This window comes from Vanellus vanellus (genome assembly GCF_965231255.1).
Source record: "Vanellus vanellus genome assembly, chromosome: 2".
NCBI classification, from domain to species: Eukaryota; Metazoa; Chordata; class Aves; order Charadriiformes; family Charadriidae; genus Vanellus; species Vanellus vanellus.
The window spans coordinates 152,375,353-152,397,458 of record NC_138906.1 but is presented as its reverse complement, the minus strand read 5'-3'; the positions used below and the strand labels follow the sequence as shown (position 1 = coordinate 152,397,458).

General features: G+C 36.1%; 1 protein-coding gene across 3 annotated transcripts in view; it reads left to right on the top strand.

Annotated features, from left to right (window-relative positions):
* Window positions 1-22,106, top strand: part of CSMD3 (CUB and Sushi multiple domains 3) — a gene marked incomplete at both ends in the record, with an annotated part of 716,885 nt that overhangs the window by 592,356 nt on the left and 102,423 nt on the right. For all 3 annotated transcript variants that reach the window (XM_082479076.1, XM_082479075.1, XM_082479074.1), the window contains 5 exons: window positions 6,845-6,963; window positions 9,421-9,490; window positions 11,184-11,300; window positions 15,178-15,387; window positions 19,129-19,317. In XM_082479076.1, coding sequence (XP_082335202.1) covers window positions 6,845-6,963; window positions 9,421-9,490; window positions 11,184-11,300; window positions 15,178-15,387; window positions 19,129-19,317 — 705 coding nt within the window. The remainder of the gene's footprint in view (window positions 1-6,844; window positions 6,964-9,420; window positions 9,491-11,183; window positions 11,301-15,177; window positions 15,388-19,128; window positions 19,318-22,106) is intronic.

Below are 22,106 nucleotides of genomic sequence, written 5' to 3'. Positions count from 1 at the left end.
AGGGCAAAAAACTGCAGGAAGTTATGAAAACAAAATAATTTGAATTACTGATACTGAATCCAATGAAAGAGAAAATGCATCTGTATATTCCTAGGTGTCCAAATAACTGACATGTGTAGTGTACTGCCGGTATAAAACTTTCACCCCTAAATAAAGAAAGAATTCACAATATATAATTTGAAGTGCCAAGAACAATAGTGAGTATAAATCCATACACTCATATATGAGTGTATGGATTTATACAAGGATTTATGTGTGTTTATGTAATATGTTTTCTGTGTGAGTATATTAACCCAAAGTATATGCTGAAAATTTGTGATTCAGGAAAGAATATTGATGTCCCTCAGTAGATACCCAATTAACCAGTAGCTCAGTGACATACATTATTTTACAAGATTAATTATTAATTATTAACTTTTCATGTGCAGGTGATAGGCATATGTGATTAAAACTTCATATAGACTTTGGATGGAGTGAGGAAATTGCAAAGCAATGTCTAAACATGTAATCTTTATTGGAAACAAATGCAAACTTTAAGGGCAAAAATTTTGTAACAAGTAAGGAATTGCAGTTGGAGAGTAAACTAGTATAACTTCTGAATTAGGATTTTCTGTGATATATTTTATAAAGATATGGTCTAGAATAGAAACAAATTATTGCACGTGTGGTATTTACTGAAGCAAAGTCTATGGTATTCAAAGTACAGAATAGGATTAAGTGACCGTAACTGCATAAAATCTTGGAATACATAATCTATATATCGTTAATAAGGAAAATAAAATAGAAAATATTGCCAAGGTTATTTTGAAGTTTAAAATAGACGTACATTATAACTAAATTCCTATACTTCAAATTGCAAAATGATGAACGATTTTGTAGAATAAATGTGGAAAAATGTAAGGCATTAGACATCCCTGTTTGTTTACTACTCTCTGACTCACATCACAGAACTAAAGCGTCATGTCAGAGCATGCAATCTGGATTCCTATCATGCAGAAATAAATTGGAGTGGTACTTCAACGTCTCAGCCTTCAGCCACTAGTGTACAATCAGCCTATACAACCAGACTAACTAAAGCTAGTAAGACCCTTTAGTTTAGCACTTAGTGTGGATCTTGAGTCCTAGGCACCAGCTGTTTCAGTCCATAGATCTATGACTGTTATTCCCTACTACTCACCAAGAAAGACATAGTTTCTGTTGCCTGTGGATTGGAGGAAAATTTTATGATTTTTTTTTTTTTTTCATATGAGCTTTTTTTTTTTTTTTTTTTAAGAAGACACTATGGAAAATTCTGCATTGGTCTGAATCATGAATTTGACACAGATTAAACTGAGGGACAGTACTTTCTCATCATTGTTGGAAGGGACACAACAGAAACCGTATCTTGTGTATTTTCTGGATTTTTGTCTCCTGCAGCTTTCTGCCACGGAGAGACAGGAACCTTTGTCAGGAATCCAGAACTCAGAATAGTGCTGTATTTGTACTGAAATTTCTCTGGAAATGCATTGATCAGAACAGAGTTTGCTGTCCTCAGTTCTGCTGGTCATCTCTGACTCTCAGACAATGCTTGCTTCTCTAAATGTTATAATTATACTTTTAGAGAGAGTTAGTAAGTAGAAAGTAACAGTCACATTTTAATGCCAGTGTTGCATATATTTATTGCATTTCACTGGAACCTACATTGACAGAGGTCACCATGAGAAGTCAGCTAAATTAAAGTCTTAGTATCAGTGCACAGTTCTCATTGAAAATCACATCAGAGTTAAATATTTATATTAAGCAATTTTCAAGTGACTTAACCATAAAAATTTTTTGTTCAATATACAGTGGATCTTCCAAGTCTATTTCATGTATTCTAGGAGACTCACGTCTGAGGGGAAGTGCCCCTCTCTTGCCAAAATGATTACTTTTTCACCTCAACAACAGTTTTCTGTAAGGTTTCATTCTGTTTCATTTCCAGTATCTCTTTTCATCCTTTATTAATAGATTTTTCACACTGTCCAGTCTGGCTCATCTTTTGAACTGCTACAAAATCCAAATGTACTTTTTTATGTAGAAATAAACCAACAAAACCTGAACTTTATTTGTTGAAAATATATTGTAAAACCAGGTAAATGGTACTTTGATGTAAGGAATTAAGTATTCATATTCTAAAACTGACTCATAGTCTTATCAATAACCCTTTTTTCTATAATATTTTTATTTCTTTGTTTAATCCTTAAATTCTTGTTACATTCATAACATGCAGTTTATGTATTCCAATAGATACCTTAAATCACGGAAGTTTTCAGAGGAATCACGGAGTTTTCAGAGTTGGAAGGGACCTCTAGAGATCATCTAGTCCCACTCCCCTGCTAAAGCAGGATTGCCTAGAGCACATTACTCAGGACTGCATCCAGGCGGGTCTGGAAAATCTCCAGAGAAGGGCACTCCACAACCTCCCTGGGCAGCCTGTGCCAGTGCTCTGTCACCTGAACCGTAAAGATGTTTTTCCGTATTTGAACGGAACTTCCTATGTTCTAACTTGTGCCTGTTACCCCTCGTCCTGTTACTTGGAACCATTGAAAAGAGCCTGGCTCCATCCTCCTTCAACCCACCCTTGAGATACTTGTACGCCATAATAAGGTCTCCCCTCAGCCTTCTCTTCTCCAGGCTAGAGTCCCAGCTCTCTCAGCCTTTCCTCATAAGGGAGATGCTCCAAGCCCTTAATCATCTTAGTTGCCCTTCGCTGGACTCGCTCCAGCAGTTCCCTGTCCCTCTTGAACTGGGGAGCCCAAAACTGGACACAGTATTCCAGTTGTGGCCTCACCAGTGCAGAGTAGAGGGGGAGAATGACCTCCCTCGACCTACTGGCCACACTCTTCCCTGTGCAGCTCGGGATCCCATTGGCCTTTTTGGCAACAAGGGCACATTGCTGGGCCATCGATAATTTACTGTCTACCACAACCCCCAGATCCTTCTCCTCCGAGCTACTTCCCAGCAGGTCCGCCCCTAACCTATACTGGTGCTTTGCATTCTTTCTCCCCAGGTGCAGGACCTTGCACTTGGTTTTGTTGAACCTCCTTAGGTTCTTCTCTGCCCAGCTCTCCAGCCTGTCCAGGTCACGCTGGATGGCAGCACGGCCCTCTGGGGTGTCAGCCACCCCACCCAGTTTAGTATCATCAGCAAACTTGCTGAGGATACACTCTGTCCCCTCATCCAGGTCATTAATGAATATATTGAACAAAATTGGACCGAGTATTGACCCCTGGGGGACACCACTGGTTACAGGCCTCCAACTAGACTCTGTGCCACTGATCACAACCCTCTGAGTTCTGTCACACAGCCAACTCTCAATCCACCTGTCTGTCACTTCATCTAGCCCATACTTCCTCAGCTTCCTAATGAGGATGTCATGGGAGACAGTGTCAAAAGCCTTGCTAAAGTCAAGGTAGATGACATCTACGACTCTCCCCTCATCCAGCCAACTACTTATAACATCATAGAAAGCTATCAGATTGGTCAAGCACAATTTACCCTTGGTAAATCCATGTTGACCACTTCCAATAACTTCCTGTTCCTCAACGTGTTTGGTGATGACATCCAGAATGAGTTGCCCCATTACCTTCCCAGGGACAGAGGTGAGACTAACTGGTCTGTAGTTCCCTGGGTCCTCCTTCTTGCCTTTTTTGAATATCGGAGTGATGTCAGCCCTATATGAAATATGAAAATATATTTCATCAACTGAAGTATGTCAACAAAGAGCACCACAGAATGGTTTGTTAAACACATAAATAATGTTTATATGTTTTATGCCACTATAGATCTTAATTTAGTCCTCATTTTCTCCAACTAAAGTTTTGCTTTATCAATATTAAAGTAGTAATATTCTCTGAGATTAGTTAAATTTGTCAGATTGCCTCATACATAATTTCTATAATACTCAATATCTATTTAGAATTAGTAAAAAATATGACATACTAATTTTCATTTTAAAATATAATCCCTAGAAATCTATATATTTAAATTGTATAAGGTATAATTCTAACGTCATAAAATATGAAAACATTTCCATAAAATTACAGTAATATTTTTTAAAAATAAAAAGGGTTATTACTTTAAGACTTGTGTAGACTCAGAGTGCATTATTTAAAATTTCATTGGTAGCTTTTTATATTTAGATCCGTAGAAGCTATTGGAGAAGGGCAAAACAGCATCAAATAGCTTCTTTTTCTTTATGTAGAACTCTTCTTATCCAAAAATTAGAAGATACTGAAAGTATGTTTTCAATGAATGCCTATGTTAAAATCTCTTTTCTTTCTAATGCCATTGCTCATGAAAGTTTAAAAATCCAACACATTATGCTGAGATAATAGTATAATGTGGTTTGAGAAACTAGTCATGCACCACAAATGAGTCAATAATGAACAGAGTGCAGTTTAGGAATACATTTATGATTTCACCTGAATTACTATCATGACACTTTAAAGACACAAGTTCTCTGAACTAGCCCTCAGCTGGGAAGGCAGCAAACCCTGTTATGCTTCAGTTTGTTGAAAGACATTGTAGACATTCCAAACATTATTTTATTAATTGAAGTGAGACCACAATAGGATGAATACCTGTGATCTGGTTTGAACTGTTAAGATATAGTCTCTGAGAAAGGCATTTAAATGAACTCATTTCACTTTGAATGGGCTGAATATTCACATAGTAAGGTTTTGCATTTCAACTAAAGGTTCAGTAATTGGAAAATGAAAACTACTAACTCTTTCCTTTACTGTTCAAAATAGATTATAAGCACTCATCTGTGTAAGCCAAGTACTGCTGTCCATTTGTAATTTATACAAGAGCTGGATCACCATCTGGATCTCTAAAATATAAAAAGTAGATCTAGGTCCATCAGCCATTTTCAAAATGGATTCTTTGATGTTATTTTTGTAGTTTGGGAAGAAGAAATAAGAATTCAAAGATAAAAATAATCTCTTATGTAGAAATTGGTTGTAAAATTCTCATAACATTTTGTACATGGCAAATTTTGGATCATTATGGGATCTGTAAGTCTGTGATCAATATATACAAAAGCATTATTGTCATAGAGAGAAGAACATTACATCCTCTTTTTGAACCTGCAGGGGATACCCCTGAAATAAATACTAACTTTTTTAAAGTAGCAGCATTCCTTTCCACACAAAAAGATGCAAACCAATATTGACTATTTAGAAGAACATCTTGTTGCTAAATTGTGTAAATTCCTTAATACCAAAATATAAAATTAAAAAAACCCAAACAAAACAACCAGGAACGTAAAGTTAATAGTGACTGAAAGTAATGAGTACAACTACTCAGTTTGTGGACCTGTATGAGTTATTTCTGATTCCCACTATCAGATAGCTGCAATGAAAAATACGTTTTAACCAGTCATTACTTTTCTTAGCAGAGAAAATAAAGGCTGCAAAGGTATTAAGGTGTTGGGTTTTTTTTCCAATTTAGAACTGAATTATGTTTTACAGCCAGAAGTTTATATTGTCATGGTCCCGAGTCTTACTTGTATGAACAGACTGTAGATTCCAATAATTTTAGTTCAAACGGATTTTTCTTTTAATATCGTTTCATATAAAATTTCATGTGCCCACTACATTTTTAGGAACAGGAATTGCAAACTAGTTTATTGGTTTAATACCTACTTTCTAAATGCCAGACATGCTTTTCTTTTTTTGTCATTTTTACAATACAATGTTATTATAAAATTGTGGCAGCGAAAACTATTATTGATGCACAAAACATGCCTCATAGAGAAATATAATGTGTATACTTTATAAATTCCTTAGAATTTTTATTAGCTTTCAGCTTTCACATAGTATTAAAATAGATCATTGTAAGAATCTTCAAAGAGTAATTTTTACTAAATGAGATTCTTACAGGAATTGATCAGTTACGTTTGTAAGTTTTTAAACATGAAAAGGTTGATAATATATTGAAGTAATGCCGTTGTTGAATCCCACAAAATTTCCCTATTACCCTGTGTACTGATGTTTAGTTGCTTAACAGTCCTGGCTTCACAACTCGTTAGGGTGTAATTCTTACAGTAGGCAAAGAGAGTAACTGAGCGGCTTATACTTAATGCATCACATATTTGTATATTCCTGGATATTCCTGGGTAGATGCAGTGAAGAAGAATTTATTTATTTCTCTTTTTGATGACCGCGAAAAAAGCATACGGTCTCTTAGCAAACTTGATTCTATTCCAATAGAAAAGATACTTAGATATGTGATTAAAAATAGCAGATTAGGTGAAATTTGATGTAAATATTTACTCTGTGTGTGTCTACTTGAATGGAACAGTGGAGTCAGACCTGTGAAGGACTAAATGCAGGTGAGCAGTTATGCTTTGCACTTTTTTTCCTGTGTTTTGCACTTGGTGTGGTATTGGCCAGCATCCCCTGGAACAGATTCTGGGAAAGGAAAGGGGTGGTGGTGGTGGTGGTGGTGTGTGCTCCCAGTTTGAATTAGGTAGGTTGTAATTAGGGGTGAGACTAGAGGTGAAAATGAATGAGTCTGAGGCAGGAGATAGTGGAAATTTAGAGGAGACTTTGAGCTGAGACTGCAGATTGTTGGGAATTGTTTGTTGCCACCCTGGTTATTTCCTTCCTTTTCCTTTACTCAGGGAAGAAGATTTTCTCCTTATATAACAGTTGTTCCATAATAATATGCCACTTGTCCACAGACAAACTGCTGGTACCCAAGAGCTTCCTAAAACATATCAGTACAATGTACCTGTGTACAGTGGATACAGAAGTTCCATGTGAATCTAAAAACAGATTTGATGTTCCTTAGAATGTCTTAACTTCTCAATTTTTCACAGCTATAGGTTTGGACTCTTGTCCTGAACCACAGACCCCAAGCAATGGGATCAAAGTTGGAGACAGATACATGGTTGGAGATGTGGTGTCTTTCCAGTGTGATCAGGGTTATTCTCTTCAGGTGAGCCAAGTTTTCAATTTCAAATAGTACCTTTTCAGTCCTTTAACACGGTTATGTTTGAGTCTGCCAATATGAAATGGACACTGAACTCTTCAGGAATCGTGAACGCATGATAAGCTGTCAGGACTGGTAGGGTTTTCAGCCAAATGTTAAATCAGCAACTCTCCAAATTTTCCATCAGAAGTGTATGGCGCTGTGCTTCCTCTGCATTTCTGATTATTGGTTGTTATCTGTTATTGAAGGAGTCTTTGGTATGCATAACTGAGCTATGCAGTGTTGGCAAATCAAGTTAAATCACTTGATGAGCAATTATCAATAGTTCCCTATGTACAGGAGGAGAAAGAAAGTAACTGAACAGGGGGTGTAAGAAGAAACAAAGGAAAAGGAAATAATTTTTTTTCTCAGTAGATCAGATAGTGTCGGTTACTTTGTTTCAGTAACTTCTTGGGTTTCTTTTTATCCAAAAAGGTTTTCAAATTTGGCTGTATTTTGACAAGTAAGTTTGCTATGGTCTTGCATTTGCAAAAGGTATAACTAGGGCCAATGCAGTGATTGTAATCTGACTAATTTGCCTCTTTGAGTTACTTAGCATATATAACAAGTAGGACTGTTATTGACAATATTTTCAAGATTTTGTACAGTTACACTGTAGAAACAAATTCAAACCAGTATTATTTCCACTTGAGATGATCCGGGAAAGGACTAAGGTTCCAACTGATAGGTTACTATTTTCAACTAATGTTTCTTTGTGACTGCAGACTCTACAGTCTCCACTTTATTTAACTCTCTGAAAGCGTAAAAAGAAAGAAAACAATCACATTATCTATGCACAGTAAAAAGAACAGTCTTAAAAGGAGAAAACATTTTGTACATAACAGCACATGATTAACCACTAATAGAGTTATTGATACCTTTGGAGTAAAATAGCAAAAGGATAACTTACCTGCCTTTCTTTGTTAACGTCAGTCTGGTCTGTAACACAGGTTGATGAGTGTCAGACTAACTAACTGATGTCTTAAAAGTGCTAATAATGTCAAAAATTTATTTTGCATAATTCTGTGAGGATCTAAATACTGGGGTCATATTTACTTCACCAAAAATAAAAGTTGAATTACTTTTTTTGGATTAAAAATATTTTTTTTAAAAAAAGCTGCAGTTTATGTATTATGATAAACTTGTCTGCTTCCAGATCTCAACTGCCATTTGAATTTGGGACTTGTATCCCAGTTTTCCCTTCAAGACAGTTTCTAGTCATGTCTGCAGCCTTCTAGCATTTCAGAAATAACTGAAATGTTCTGTGATTGCAGCTGTGACAATAACTGTTGAAGTTTACTTCTTACGGTGCCTGATTGTGTCTGGTCATTGTTGGAAACAACCTGTTAATTATTTTTTTCGTCTTTGTTTTAATTTCATGCTTAAATACAAACGTGTTAGCAGATGAGACACAGTAGATGACTGAAACATGGAAAATATAAAGAACAAAGGAGCATAGACTGTGCAAACACACATGTAAAATCTCTTCCCTCCATATTGTTTTTCATAGCTTATACAGTATGACTTTGCCACTTCTTTTTTGTTTCTTCTAGCAATAAGCACATATGCCCACTTGCACTATGGAGAAAGTGTGTTTATTTTCCTTCTAGGAGAGAAAAAGAATGGGTTGCAGATTGATGAATAAACAGTTCAGTTACCCTGGATGTTTTAGAGATACTTGGTTCCCTCAAATGCTACAGGCTTTGAATTGACAAGGAGATTTAACATGAAAAACTAACTTTTCTCTTCATATGAAGGTTGAACAAATGGGCTAAAAGCTACTGAATTTTTTTCACCTAGGTCATCTTAAAGTGTATATGATGTGGTTTTGCAAGATATCCCGAGTGCAGTTTTCTCTTTAGATTTTTAATTTTCATTTGCTGTCTCTGGAAGACAATTGCAATTACATGGGGCTGATGAACAAAACAGAGGGTCACTCTGGTGGGTCTTGGAACTTGTGAGGGTAAAGATTGCATCTATAATAGGTGTTATGAATTTAAGATGTAAATTCAGTGCTATATAATGTATATAGTTCATATCTTTTTATCATGTTCCACAAATGATGCAAATCAGTGCTATGTAAACATTTTTTCAATTAGACATTTAGTTTCTAGACCCTTGGTTTATACTAAAGATGGTATTACATAATTCAGCTGGACACTGTTATACCGTTAGAAATAATATTAAGGGCATAGACACAATTCTTTAGTGGGCTAATAGTAACATAGATAAGATTACAGTCTTCTCTGTTATATTGAAGGTATGATACAATTCACAGTGTACGGTATAAATGTTATACCTTATTGGTTTTATATACTTTGATGATGTTTTAAATTATAAATTATTTTTTGTTGAGATATTAATGATGTCCCATATATTGTATATTTTTTATTACATTAATAAGCAAATATTTTGCCGTTTTAGGGACATTCACATATCACCTGTATGCCTGGACCGGTAAGAAGGTGGAATTATCCGATTCCAATATGTTTAGGTATGATCAGCATACATAAGCTTTCTTTAATATGCCAGAATGAAAAAGCTGGAGAACTCAACAATAGGAGATATGTATAGGGCAAAGAACAGGGAGAACCAGAACTTCTTAATTAAAAGTGAAAATGGTCAAATTAAGCTGAAGATTTTCAAAGTACACTCCACATTTATTTTCACAAAGCTTTTCTGAAAAGTCCAATCAGAATAAGAAAGAATTAAATATGTTCTAGTCAGAACCTATCATCAATTCACTATCAGTGATGAGACCTCCAGAGACGCTTGCAAACATAGTTCATTTATTTATGAATCATTTCCACAGCAGTGATGACTATTATAGAAATTACTAAAGCAGAAATAGCATTACATTTTCATCTCTAGTAAGTTCAACATAAAGTGTGTCTGCCCAATTTAAGAAGATATATTATTTTTCAAACTAAACTATATCCATGACCATATTAGTATTGTTGGAAGAAGCACTGGAATCCTGCCAGGAGTCCAGATGAAACATCTGAAATGCATTTAAATATATTCTCCTTATATGATAAATAAATGTGAGGGATGTAAAACTCTATTTGCACTTTCTTTCACTGAATAGAAATGCCTTTTTGCTTGGGTTCTGTAACAGTAAAAGTCATCTGTATTTCTAATCTTGAATGTATGGAAAGTAGGATACTGCAGATCTCATTAAAAATTTTTTACTTTGCTTTTCTTCAGGACAGATTATATATCCTCTTGAGCTGCCTCTCATAATCCTGTTCTTAATCTTGTGAGGTGTTAAAAACCTCCTATGAGGTACCAAGCTCCTTCAGCTTAGAATTTATAAATATTCAACAAGATTCAGATATTTGTAAGAATTTCTTCAGGAGTTAGTCTTCAGTTTCTATCATTATGCATTAACTTATGTCTAGGAAGTCTGATATGATAATTGCACTGCTCTATGGTAAATTCTGAAGAGAAAGGTGCTCTGCTGAAATTTTAGGGGGGGGGTATTTATTTTTTTCCCTTCTTTTTCACAAGTAATGATTTTTAATTGTGTATCAAAGGATGTAGCAACTGTTAATTGGACAAAACTGTTGAACAAAATTGTATTTACCATAACTAACATTTCAAATCTAACATTGATGTGTAAGTTACTCTATTCACTGATGTCCTGCCTCAAAAAAATTAAACTCAAATATGGAAATATGTGTGTATATTTTCTAAGCACGTTAAATTTATCTCATTTTTAGAACAGCAGGATACAAATGCAGTTTTTAAAAGGCCTCTTGAAATTCTTTGAGTACAGAATCTTTTAAAAATACATTATTATCTTATATTATTCAGACGCTTCTTTTCAAACTAATGTGGAATTGTGTCAATGTTGCTATGAGCTAATGTGTGCTGCTTGCCTGTTCACAAGGGTGGTTCACGTGGAGTGCAGAGTAAAGTTCTATCCTCTTTTCAGGTGCATGTGTCCCCCAGATTAAAACCTAGCCAATTCAGAGTAGTTACATATGTTTAAAGCACCTACTTGTAAATTGCTTTGTTAGCAATTTAGTGGTATTAGTGGTATTTCATGGTAATGGAACGTTTGTGTATTTTTTGAAATATAAATCTTATTATTATGCTATTAATGTTGGAAGGATCTTCAATGGTCTGGATTAATTTTTAGGTCATTTTCCTCCTCTGAAAAATGTCTTTGCTTTTTTTTGCAGCACAATGTGGTGGTGGCATGTCAGACTTCAGCGGAGTGATCCTCAGCCCTGGGTTTCCTGGCAACTATCCTAGCAGTTTGGATTGCACATGGACAATAAAGCTGCCTATTGGTTTTGGTATGTGCTCTTTCATGGACTGTATTTTTTTGGGGGGTTATGGATTCAAAACACAGAACATAGATTTTAAAATATTGTGAATATACTGGAAAAAAAAAAAAAGAATTCTAGTTCATTTAAAGCAGTTATCAAAGCTTTAAAAGAAAGATATAGAATAGAAAAGTTACAGCGTTTTTGGTTTTTCATTTAACATATATAGAATTTTCCGATAAAGACAAAGTTGTTTAATTAGAATTAAGCACAATTTCCTAACTTAATGGGCTTGATTTCTCTTTGTGGTCATAAACCCAACAAAAATAAATAGCTGTCACAAATATTTTAAACCAAGTGACTGTCAGTTTAGAAGAAGTTAAAGCTACATTTGAGCTTCTTATTTTATTATTAAGTTTCTCTGCATTGATTTTTTTTTGTATTAGCATTTTATAGAAATAACATTGATACTTTAATTCTGTTATTACCTGAATTTTAGACAGCTTCTGTGTTTCATCACGAGTCATAATGTTGTCTAGAATCTTCAGATCCCATGCAAATCCTTCTAATTTTCCAGTTCATGTATAGGAAAACTAAATGCTCCTTTTTCTAGAAGAAAATTAAGACTGCACAGATTGAAACATGCCTGATGTTTTTTTACCATTTCTAAACAGGATATGATTAAAACTGAATTGAAAATTATAGTAAAATTTCATTGTAAAAATGAAAAAAATGACGTTTGGAAAAGTGATGATTAAAACTGGTTTTAGTGATGCTGTGGTTCAGTGGAGACACATACACTCTTCTGAGAGGAAAATGCAAAAAACTCAAAACCAGCATCATGGGAACATTCTATAGGCTTTCACATGTTTAAGTGTTTCTAACAATATTTTTTCCCAGTTAGAAGTTACGGATCATAAGTTTTTCCATTTTATTTTACTAATGGTGTAATATAAACCAATGACACTGTTGATTTCAGTCAACTTACAAGGTTATGTTATATGATACGTATTTATTTTTTCTGAGATTTATGGTTAGATTTTATATAGAAATATATGAAATACTCATTCAAGAGGGAGGGTTGTCTAAACTGCAAAAAGCCATAGAAAAAAACAAGCAGAACTTTGAGACAAACAGAAGAAGGTGCTACAGGCTGAGCAAGGGATCGATAATTTGGAAGATTGGTATGGTTCAGGAACTTGTAGTGAAAGACAGTAGACTAGAGTACAGAGAGCAGAATGATGGGATAAAAAAATATGCTAGAGCTGGTTTTGAATTGAACAAAGTTGATGAAAGAGAAAAAAATTGACAGTAAGATAGCATGAGTTAGCAATTATTAATGACATCTTAAACTTTGGGCAAGTGTTTGGTTCACAGGATCAAATAAAAGGCCAAGTCTACAAATATCATAGATAGAGAAAAAGCAAAGTTTGGATATAAATGGATTCTCTGTGTAGGAAATATTCGGAAGGCTGGCAAAGTCAAAGAATGACACTTATAAGCAGAAGCTTTCTTATCACATATAAACTATCTTCAGATAAAGAGAGACAGAAATGATCAAGGTATCAGTAATTTAATTATGCACCAACCTTTTTTCCTGTGGCATATAAAATGTTACATGCTTCAGAAAACCATTCATAAACTTTACATGGTATCTGGGGAGAACACTCTAAAAGACAGTGACAAACTCTATTTAGCTATTACAATTTAGGAGTTACAAAATTATTCATGACTTTTCAATAATTAATCTGACATTATATCTTTTCCTTTCAGTTTTATATAAAATCTTGTTGATTATCTTTGCCAGAAACACCAGTGGGACTCAATCATCTTCTTAATGAAAGTACTCTATTATCATTCCATAGTTGTACTAACTCCAGACAAAGTACAAATTCTACTTTGTTGTAACTTATATAAAAATATGTATAAACAGGAAAATGTTTTAAAAGCCCTGTAACTTCTCAGCTGCTGAGAACTTTTTCTTGTCCTGCCACATAATAGTTGTAATACATCACCTGGTTAGGAGAGAGAACTTGCTAATGGGTAGTAAGCTACCTCCCTGTTCCTTATTGAATCAATTAATCAGAAATTTCTCTCAGCATATGCCACAGTGTTTGTACGAGAATTAAATAATTGAACTGCTTGTTTAGTGGGAGGGGTACTGATGAATGATGGTTAGATAACATCATTTAAATTTTTTGTGACTCACAAATAATATGTATGTTAAGTGATGTAAGGAGTGCAGTCACCTCTTCCAGCCACTCCTGCCCAGGACCCTCCTGCCCAGCTACTGGAGCCCAGCCTGGTGCCCAGGGATGTAAAGTCTCTGCCCAGGTTGAGGGACACGGCTGCCACTTTCCCATTTGCAGATTCAAATAGTAACGAAGCAGAGTGTAGACACACACACACACAGAGGATACTAACGTGGCTGGTCACACAGACTGCCATAGAGAAGGTGCTGCCTTCAAAAGAGGGGCACTGGGCACTACAAGGCACTCATACCCCTCGTCTGACTCCAGCAGCTGGCACCAAATTCCACTCACGGATACAGGTCTCACCAGAATCTGAATTCTGTTAAATTAATGCTAATAACATGAATTTTTTATTTTATTTTATTTTGCAGCACACATACATGTGGGATAGAGGTGAGATTATACAGAGAGATAGTTAAGAAAAGATTTAATAGGAAGATACAAGATGACAGGACAGACTGAAGATCAGGTACAGGGCTCAGCCAGACAAACATACTGACCTGCCCTATTCTACAAACAACCAGCCCCTTTTATGTGCTTTTCTGCCTACCTCTGTCTTTGTTCCTCCCCGCTCCCCTTTGCCCTGCTCATGCCCTCAGGGTTTTATATAGGTCTATCAAGTCCGGGACCCCTCCCAGTATGGGATGCCCCTGGTTTACAGTCTTACCAGTTGCAAAGTCCAGGTTGACCGTCCTGGAAGTTGTGCCTGTAGTTTCTTGACAGCCATCAGTGTGACTGGCAAGGTTCGTTTCTTGTTGTTGGCTCAATTTTTGCTTTGTCAGATCTGTGTCTTTGTATACATTGGTTTCTGATTTTCCCCTTTTCTGCTGGCTTCCCAATTGATATACTGCCTGATCAGATAACCTCACTGGAATAAACATTCTCACACTCTCACTCACTTGATCAGTTAATGTGACTGACCAGGTTTGGTTCTCATCACTGTCTCCCTCAGGTTTGTGTCCCTGTGTGTTCTTGCATATGGCTTCCTCCTTTTCTGATTTTCCCTTGCTTCATTGAAAAATGTCCTTGACCAGATACCCTTTAAAGGAGCAGACAGTCTCCTTCCACATATCTTTACAATATACATACAATCCATATTATATGCATAATTTTTACTGTGCCTATTTTTTTTAATATATTTAGATATATTTTAATATATATAAACTGAGAGAGATAAGTTTATGCACAACTGAAAAGCAGTTATCTCTGGGGTAGAATTTTGTCACTGTTTTTTTCCAGGTGTAACACACGAAGCGTTTTTTCTTTTAATAGAACTGGAGGCTATTTTGCACAATTGAAGAAGGGAAAGATTTAACTAAAATGAATGTATTCAACATGCAGAATTGAAATTTTCCCTAAATTCACAAACAATAAACTTTGCCCAAAAGTGGCATATAAATAATACAGTTCAATGCCTTAGGTCGTGTTAATCTTTCAGTGTTAGCATTTCTTACCTTGCCAGCCTCTCAGAATTAGTAATGCATGAGAAGGAAGAATGCTTCAAACTGAATTCCATGGTCTGCATCTGGAAGCGCAACACATGAATTTCCACTGGTTACATTATCTTCTGATATTATCAGTGTAAAATGTACATACTTTGTTTTCCCTCCTGGTATTGATACTGGTGGCTTTTATTTACTGACAATGTTTTTCAGGTGTCCATTTGCAATTCGTGAATTTCTCAACGGAGACCATACATGATTACTTAGAAGTTAGGAGTGGATCTACAGAAACTAGCACTGTTATTGGGAGACTAAGTGGCCCCCAACTTCCAGCCTCTCTGTTCAGCACAACTCATGAAACCAGCTTATACTTTCACAGTGATTATTCACAGAACAAACAAGGATTTCATATTGTATATCAAGGTGAGATTTTGACATTCTTATGTGACAACAAGGTGATTGTTAAAGGTTATTTCTTATTTTGGCATTTCTAAAAGATAAACATGAAATAAAAGATTTTGTAGTTTCAATCCAAAGTGTTACACGTCAAGATTGAATGGAAGATGCAGAAAATTAAGATGTAAAAGGAAAAATAATTGCATATTCTTTTTAAAAAGCATTTCAAATGTAGGCAAACAGATAATTTCCCATATCTAAATTTGGTTGCCATATTAATTTACATTGCACAGCTTAATACAGTAAGCAGGTCTATTGTTTGATCTGTATAAGCATATTGGAATCTCAATTTTGTGTCTTGGCTTCTGGAAGGGGAAGGTTTTAGAGTACTGGATCCATGTAGGCTAGTACAGAATAAAGCCAAGTCAGAAATCTCCAAACCTATTTTATTTCCTACTTAGCAATATTGCTGGAAGGTTTTTGGTCTGTTATAATCAAATAGGTCATGCTGAGCTGGTGAAGACTGCAAAATCGTAATTCTATTTATATAATTGCAGATTCATTTAAAAGGGATTAGGTCACCACTTTTCACAAAAAAAAAAAGATCAAATGTGCATTTTAAACGATACCTGTTTTCATGACATGAAAAATGTCAAAGGATGATTTAAGAGGTTTTACTTTAGAATAGTCTCTGATTACTCTTTCAGTAGTAACAAGTCCAAATTGACTTGAACTCCATGTAATATCCTGGAAGTGAGCCACTGTAAAAAGTGCTAGCTTTCAAAGAAAAAGTGAGTTTATGACTTAAATTGCCTGGTAAGATTTTATTCACTTCTTATTTGGAATATGATACAATTTGTGGGAGTAAGGGAACTTTAAAATCTACTGTTAAGAGGGCAGTAAAAGACTTGAGAGCGTATACTATTACTGCTATTAATAATAACAATAATCATTTTGGAGATGTTATTTTTCAAAGAATTAAAAAAAAAGCTCCTGTCTGTTTTTAGCCACATGAGAGAGAATTGTTTCTTTCAAATATATACAATCTGTGATCTTCTGATTTTGAAGATTTTGTGTAGCATATTTTTTCTCAGTACTGTAATAAGAAGTCAATGTTTCAAATCTTCTTGGAGAATATCACCAAGATGTGTGATAGGCTTATTTTCAAATCTTGTTTGCTATAAAATATTTGATGTTCATAATTCATTATAGAGCTTTTTAATTCTTCTGAGAAAAAAAAAAACAAACAAATACAAATATAGACAGGTTTATTTCTCCTCTTCCTTAAACATAAGAATGTAAAACCAGAAAATCCCTGTTGGATCAGGAAAAAAGCTCCATCTAGCTTAGTATGGTATTTCTAAATAGCAAAAAGAAATGCTGCTTAGCAGCACAGAAGCATAGCTAGTTTCTTTTGTACTCTCCCAGCATCCACAGTCATTGCCAGACTCTTCATTCTATTACTGTAGGATTTGATAGCATTTTTGCATTTATCCTTTCCATTGTCTTAATTATTTTTGTGAACTTCAGTCATATCGCCCCCAATTTCTTTCCCAAGAAACCATGTTTAGACATGTGCTCAGTAATGTTATTCATTATTATAGCCTGTATCATATTACCAGGTACAGAAATCAGACTCACTGATCTGTAATTTCAAGGACCCTCTCTAAAAATAGATGTGATTTACATTAGGAAATCACCACTCCTCTAGATCAGATCTTGAAATGATATGATATATATCCTGGTTCAGCAGCTCTTCTGGGTGAAAGCCAGATATCTGCTCCTGGTCCTTGGTCCTTTGCCTTACCTATTTAGTGTAGTACTTTTGTATTTACTTCAAATTGATCTTGTGCCTTAGACCTGCGTAATACAAGCACTGCATCTTGTTTGGAAATCTCTACACCATCTTCAGCAGTAAAGATGGATACAAAGAATTTATTGAGTTTTTCTCTCCTTGGTATCCTAATCCATAAAAGCCCCTTTTTTCTCATTTGTCATGAATTGTCCCATCAGTTCCTTAGTTGACTTCTTGCTTCTGATGTTGTCAAATTTTATTTTTTTATAATCAGCTAAGACATCTTCTGCAAGACATTTTTCAAATTATTTTTGCTCTCTTTGTTTTCTATTTAAATTTGACCTGCTATGTTTTATGGCTTTTTGGAAAGGCAGACTTTCATTAATTAAATGCCAACCTTTTCCCTATTGAAACTTCTTTAACTTTCCTACTCAGTCACACAGCCATTTTTCTAAACCACTTCAGCATTGTTGTTTTGTTTTTTTTTTTTTTAATTCTGAATTGTAGAATATGTTTTACCTGTTTTTTTAAAGTCAATTACCAGATTCCAATCTACGTTACCTCATTTTTTTATAATTTCCTTTCCAGAAAATTGAATACCCTTGTGATGGGTTTATTTGACTTGCTCCCTCCCAGTACAATCAAACTGCATTATGACTGCTACTATGGAGCAGGTCTCCCATGAATACTTCTCTAAAGCTTGAGTACCAAGCTGGTTCAAATCTGAAATAACATCTTTTCTTGTGGGCTCTCAAACTGCTTGTTCTAGGGAACAATTATTTACTGCATTCAGAATTTTGTTTCTTCAAGTCATCCTGATGAGGTGGATATTTGGGTACTCCATTACTACTACCTGTCATATTTTTGCAGGTTCTCGAATTTTATTGAATATTTCCTATTCACTATCATTTTCCTGTTTAGACATTTGTAGACACAGCTCAGTACTACACTTGTATTTCTGGAGTTTTAATTTCCACCTGTGAGTATTCTATAGTGCTCCTTTTTTATTTTTCTTCTATGGTACTTAGTATCATTTCTAAACAACAGTGCTGCTCTCCCACCTGGAAGTCTCTGCCCTCTCAGTCTTGGAAAGGTGGTTGCCTGGCAACACTGCATCCTGCTGCTCTATGCCATGCCTTTCACTCCAGGGCTCCTGGTTGGCTCAAGTATTCTAGATCCCATCTCCTGTGTTTTAGGTTCCTACAGTAGTGTGAAAGGCCTTCTTAGTTTGGCCCTTGTTCCGTATGCATCACTCAACATGCAGTGTAGACTACCCGATTCGCTTTTCCCATTTATTGTAGTTCTGCTCTTTGTTATTCTCCTGCACTTTTTAAAAAGGTACATTGGCTGTTAGCCTCCTCCCTGTCATGGCATCACATCAGCCTTCTGTACCTGTTAGTTTTTTCCCATGCTTCTAATATAGATACTCTTCTACTGCCTTTTTAATTTCATTGTCAGCAGCTTGGATCCATTTTGATTAGGGTGTACTTAAGGGTCCACTTGGAAACAATTTGTAGTCTTAAAGAGCCAGTCAATGGCTCACCTTTTTGAAGATCTAAGTGAAGAAAACACAAAGTCTAGATTCCTTTCTACTCTCTACATTTTTTCCTTCATAGACTCTGTTCCAAAAACTTATAGGGTAGGGCTCTGGGTATTTGTTTGTTTAGACACACACACACACAATCAAAGCATAAAGAACATAAGATCATTTAAAATTTGGTTGTACTATTATGTTCTCCTTATGAGGTTTGGAATTGGAAATTAATTTTTATACATATTTCCAGAATTTCTGTGGGAATGTTTCAGTGTGCTTCTCCTAGTGTAGGACCAATGATTTTGATTGTCATCATGGTGGAACTTAGGATATATGGGTTGTCCATGATCTTTTCATTTTATTCTACTGAAAAGCTTTTATTTCTGAAGTAAGAAGAATTTGTATTTTTTTCCCCATTATTATTATTTATTTATTTCAGCATATCAGCTACAAAGCTGTCCTGACCCTCGACCATTTCGTAATGGTTTTGTTATTGGGAATGACTTCACTGTGGGACAAACTATTTCATTTGAGTGTTTTCCTGGCTACACATTAATTGGAAATTCAGCTCTGACTTGTCTTCATGGCATCAGCCGTAACTGGAATCATCCTCTCCCCAGATGTGAAGGTATGTTCTGGGTGACCTATGAACCCTTCATTATTTGTAAGTCTTCCTAAGGATTGTTAACTGAAATCATTTCAGCTTTTCAATTTATGAAGACCTGTATTTTTATATTGTGGTCTTTGCAGAGGAATCATTCAATTTTGCACATGAAAGTTTTTGCAGAGAAGATGAAATGTTTCATGTAAATATGAAATCTCTGAAAACTTATCCAAGATAATAAGTTTATTTTTGGAAGGTTAGGATTAAGGTCCGGAGTGTGGAGACCTGTGCTGCTTTTTAATCTAGGTGCTGTTACAAAGAAAAAGTTCTGCATTGAATCAAGAAAAAAGGATTGAAAAATTGAATTTCCTAACTCTGGACACTTATGTTCTGTCTTATCAGTTAGAAAGAAAAGTGAAAGGTGGCATAAAGTGCAGTCATTCTCCAAACAATGCTGTGTGAAGTCCTTTCTACATATATTTTTTTGTGAATGGGAATTATTTAAAGATTATATTTTTTAAACTTTTACTTTTTTTTTTTTTTTTTACACTGGTATGCTTCCAGCAGGTAAGCAGATTCAAGAAACTATGGCTGGCATGTAGCTGAAATTTTAAGGAGATAAGGAATGAATGTATATGATGTTTCTGTAGAGCTGTTTATCTTATCCCTATCTCTGCTGAAAGGAACCTATACCTAAGCAGCAGACCAAAGAAGGTCAGTCATCCAGTGTCATCAGCCTGAAACACACAAAGATGGATGTTTTGGTAACACAGAAAACTCTTTAAGAAATATCTGTGCACCACAAGATCTACTTGTGGAACTAAGGACTGAATTTTCTTCCATACAAAATAATTACTTTCTTCTGGAACCTCCAGGTTTGTCACAATTGTGACAACATTTGTCATAACAAACATCAGTGTTAGGTTCCTGGAAAAACACAGATACAGTGAAGATACTTCATATTCAAAACTATCATCCCAAAATCCTACACTCCTGAGACCACAAGATCCAAACACGTTTAGCAATTAAGTTATTGACTGTAAGGTTCTCTATATGCATAAACATAGGTTTCCACAAAGATGAGATCTCTACAAGGTGTTGAGCACCCACTTTCATATGCCATAAAGACCCTCCACAGCTTCAGGAGGGGTACTTGGGACCTCAGTGAAAGACCTCACTTCCCTCTATATGGAATGGTAAAAGCTCAGCCTTAAGAATGAAATACTCAATACCGAGCTAGTTGAAGAGGAATGTCTGAAAAGAAAAAATAAAAAAAAAAAAAAAGAAAAGAAAATAATAAAGTGCCTTCTTTTCTGGATTTTTGCATTGTATTCTGAATCATCTACGTAAATTTAGGTACTTAAATTAGAAGGCTCATTACTCAAAATTCCTTCTGGTGTCAGTGAGCCACAGGTGTTTCTGGGGGATGTGGTAGATAAATTGAGATGTGTCTAATACTGAATTCAGAAGGAGAAGCCTTATCATATAAAAGAGAGATACCTACACTGCCTGTCTTTTGAAAGGGGAAGAAGTTAATTCATCACAATTAAGTTTCAACCCCGATTTGCTGGATCATGAGGGAATGGTAATGTCTCATGTCTTAACTGCTAAACAGCTTAGCTTTTCCCTATTACTTAGTTCTCACTGTATCTTCTGTGCCTCAGAATGAAGACACATAATTTACTGAACGGAGTGATTTTGTTTCTTTGAATTATAGAATCATAGAATCATAGAATTAGTGAGGTTGGAAGGGACCTTTAAGATCATCAAGTCCAACCATTAACCTACGCTGATAAAAACACCACCACTTCTAAACCATGTCCCTAAGCACCTCATCTACCCTTTTCTTAAACACCTCCAGGGATGGTGAATCCACCACCTCTCTGGGCAGCCTATTCCAATGTTTAATAACCCTTTCAGTGAAAAAATGCTTCCTAATATCCAATCTAAACCTGCCCTGACATAAATTGAACCCGTTTCCTCTTGTCCTATCCCTTGTCACCAGGGAGAAGAGGTCAGCTCCCATCTCTCTAAAACCTCCTTTCAGGTAGTTGTAGAGGGTGATAAGGTCTCCCCTCAGCCTCCTCTTCTCCAGGCTAAACAACCCCAGTTCCCTCAGCTGCTTCTCATAAGACTTGTCCTCCAGACCCTTCACCAGCTTTGTAGCCCTTCTCTGGACACGCTCCAACACCTCAATGTCCTTCTTGTAGTGAGGGGCCCAAAACTGAACACAGTACTCGAAGTGAGGCCTCACCAGTGCCGAGTACAGGGGGATGATTACTTCCCTAGTCCGGCTCACCACACTATTCCTGATGCAGGCCAGGATGGTGTTGGCCTTCTTGGCTGCCTGGGCACACTGCTGGCTCATGCTCAGCCGGCTGTCCACCAACACCCCGAGGTCCTTTTCTGCCAGGCAGCTTTCGAGCCACTCCGCCCCCAGTCTGTAGCGCTGCATGGGGTTGTTGTGACCCAAGTGCAGGACCCGACACTTGGCCTTGTTGAACCTCATACCATTGGCCTCAGACCATCTGTCCAGCCTGTCCAGATCCCTCTGCAGAGCCAATCTACCCTCAAGCAGATCAACACGCCCCCCTAGTTTAGTGTCGTCTGCGAACTTACTGAGGGTGCATTCGATCCCCTCATCCAGATCATTGATAAAGATATTAAAGAGAACGGGCCCCAGCACCGAGCCCTGGGGGACACCACTTGTGACTGGACACCAACTGGATTTAACTCCATTTACCGCCACTCTCTGGACACGGCCATCCAGCCAGTTTTTTACCCAGCGAAGAGTATACCTGTCCAGGCCATGA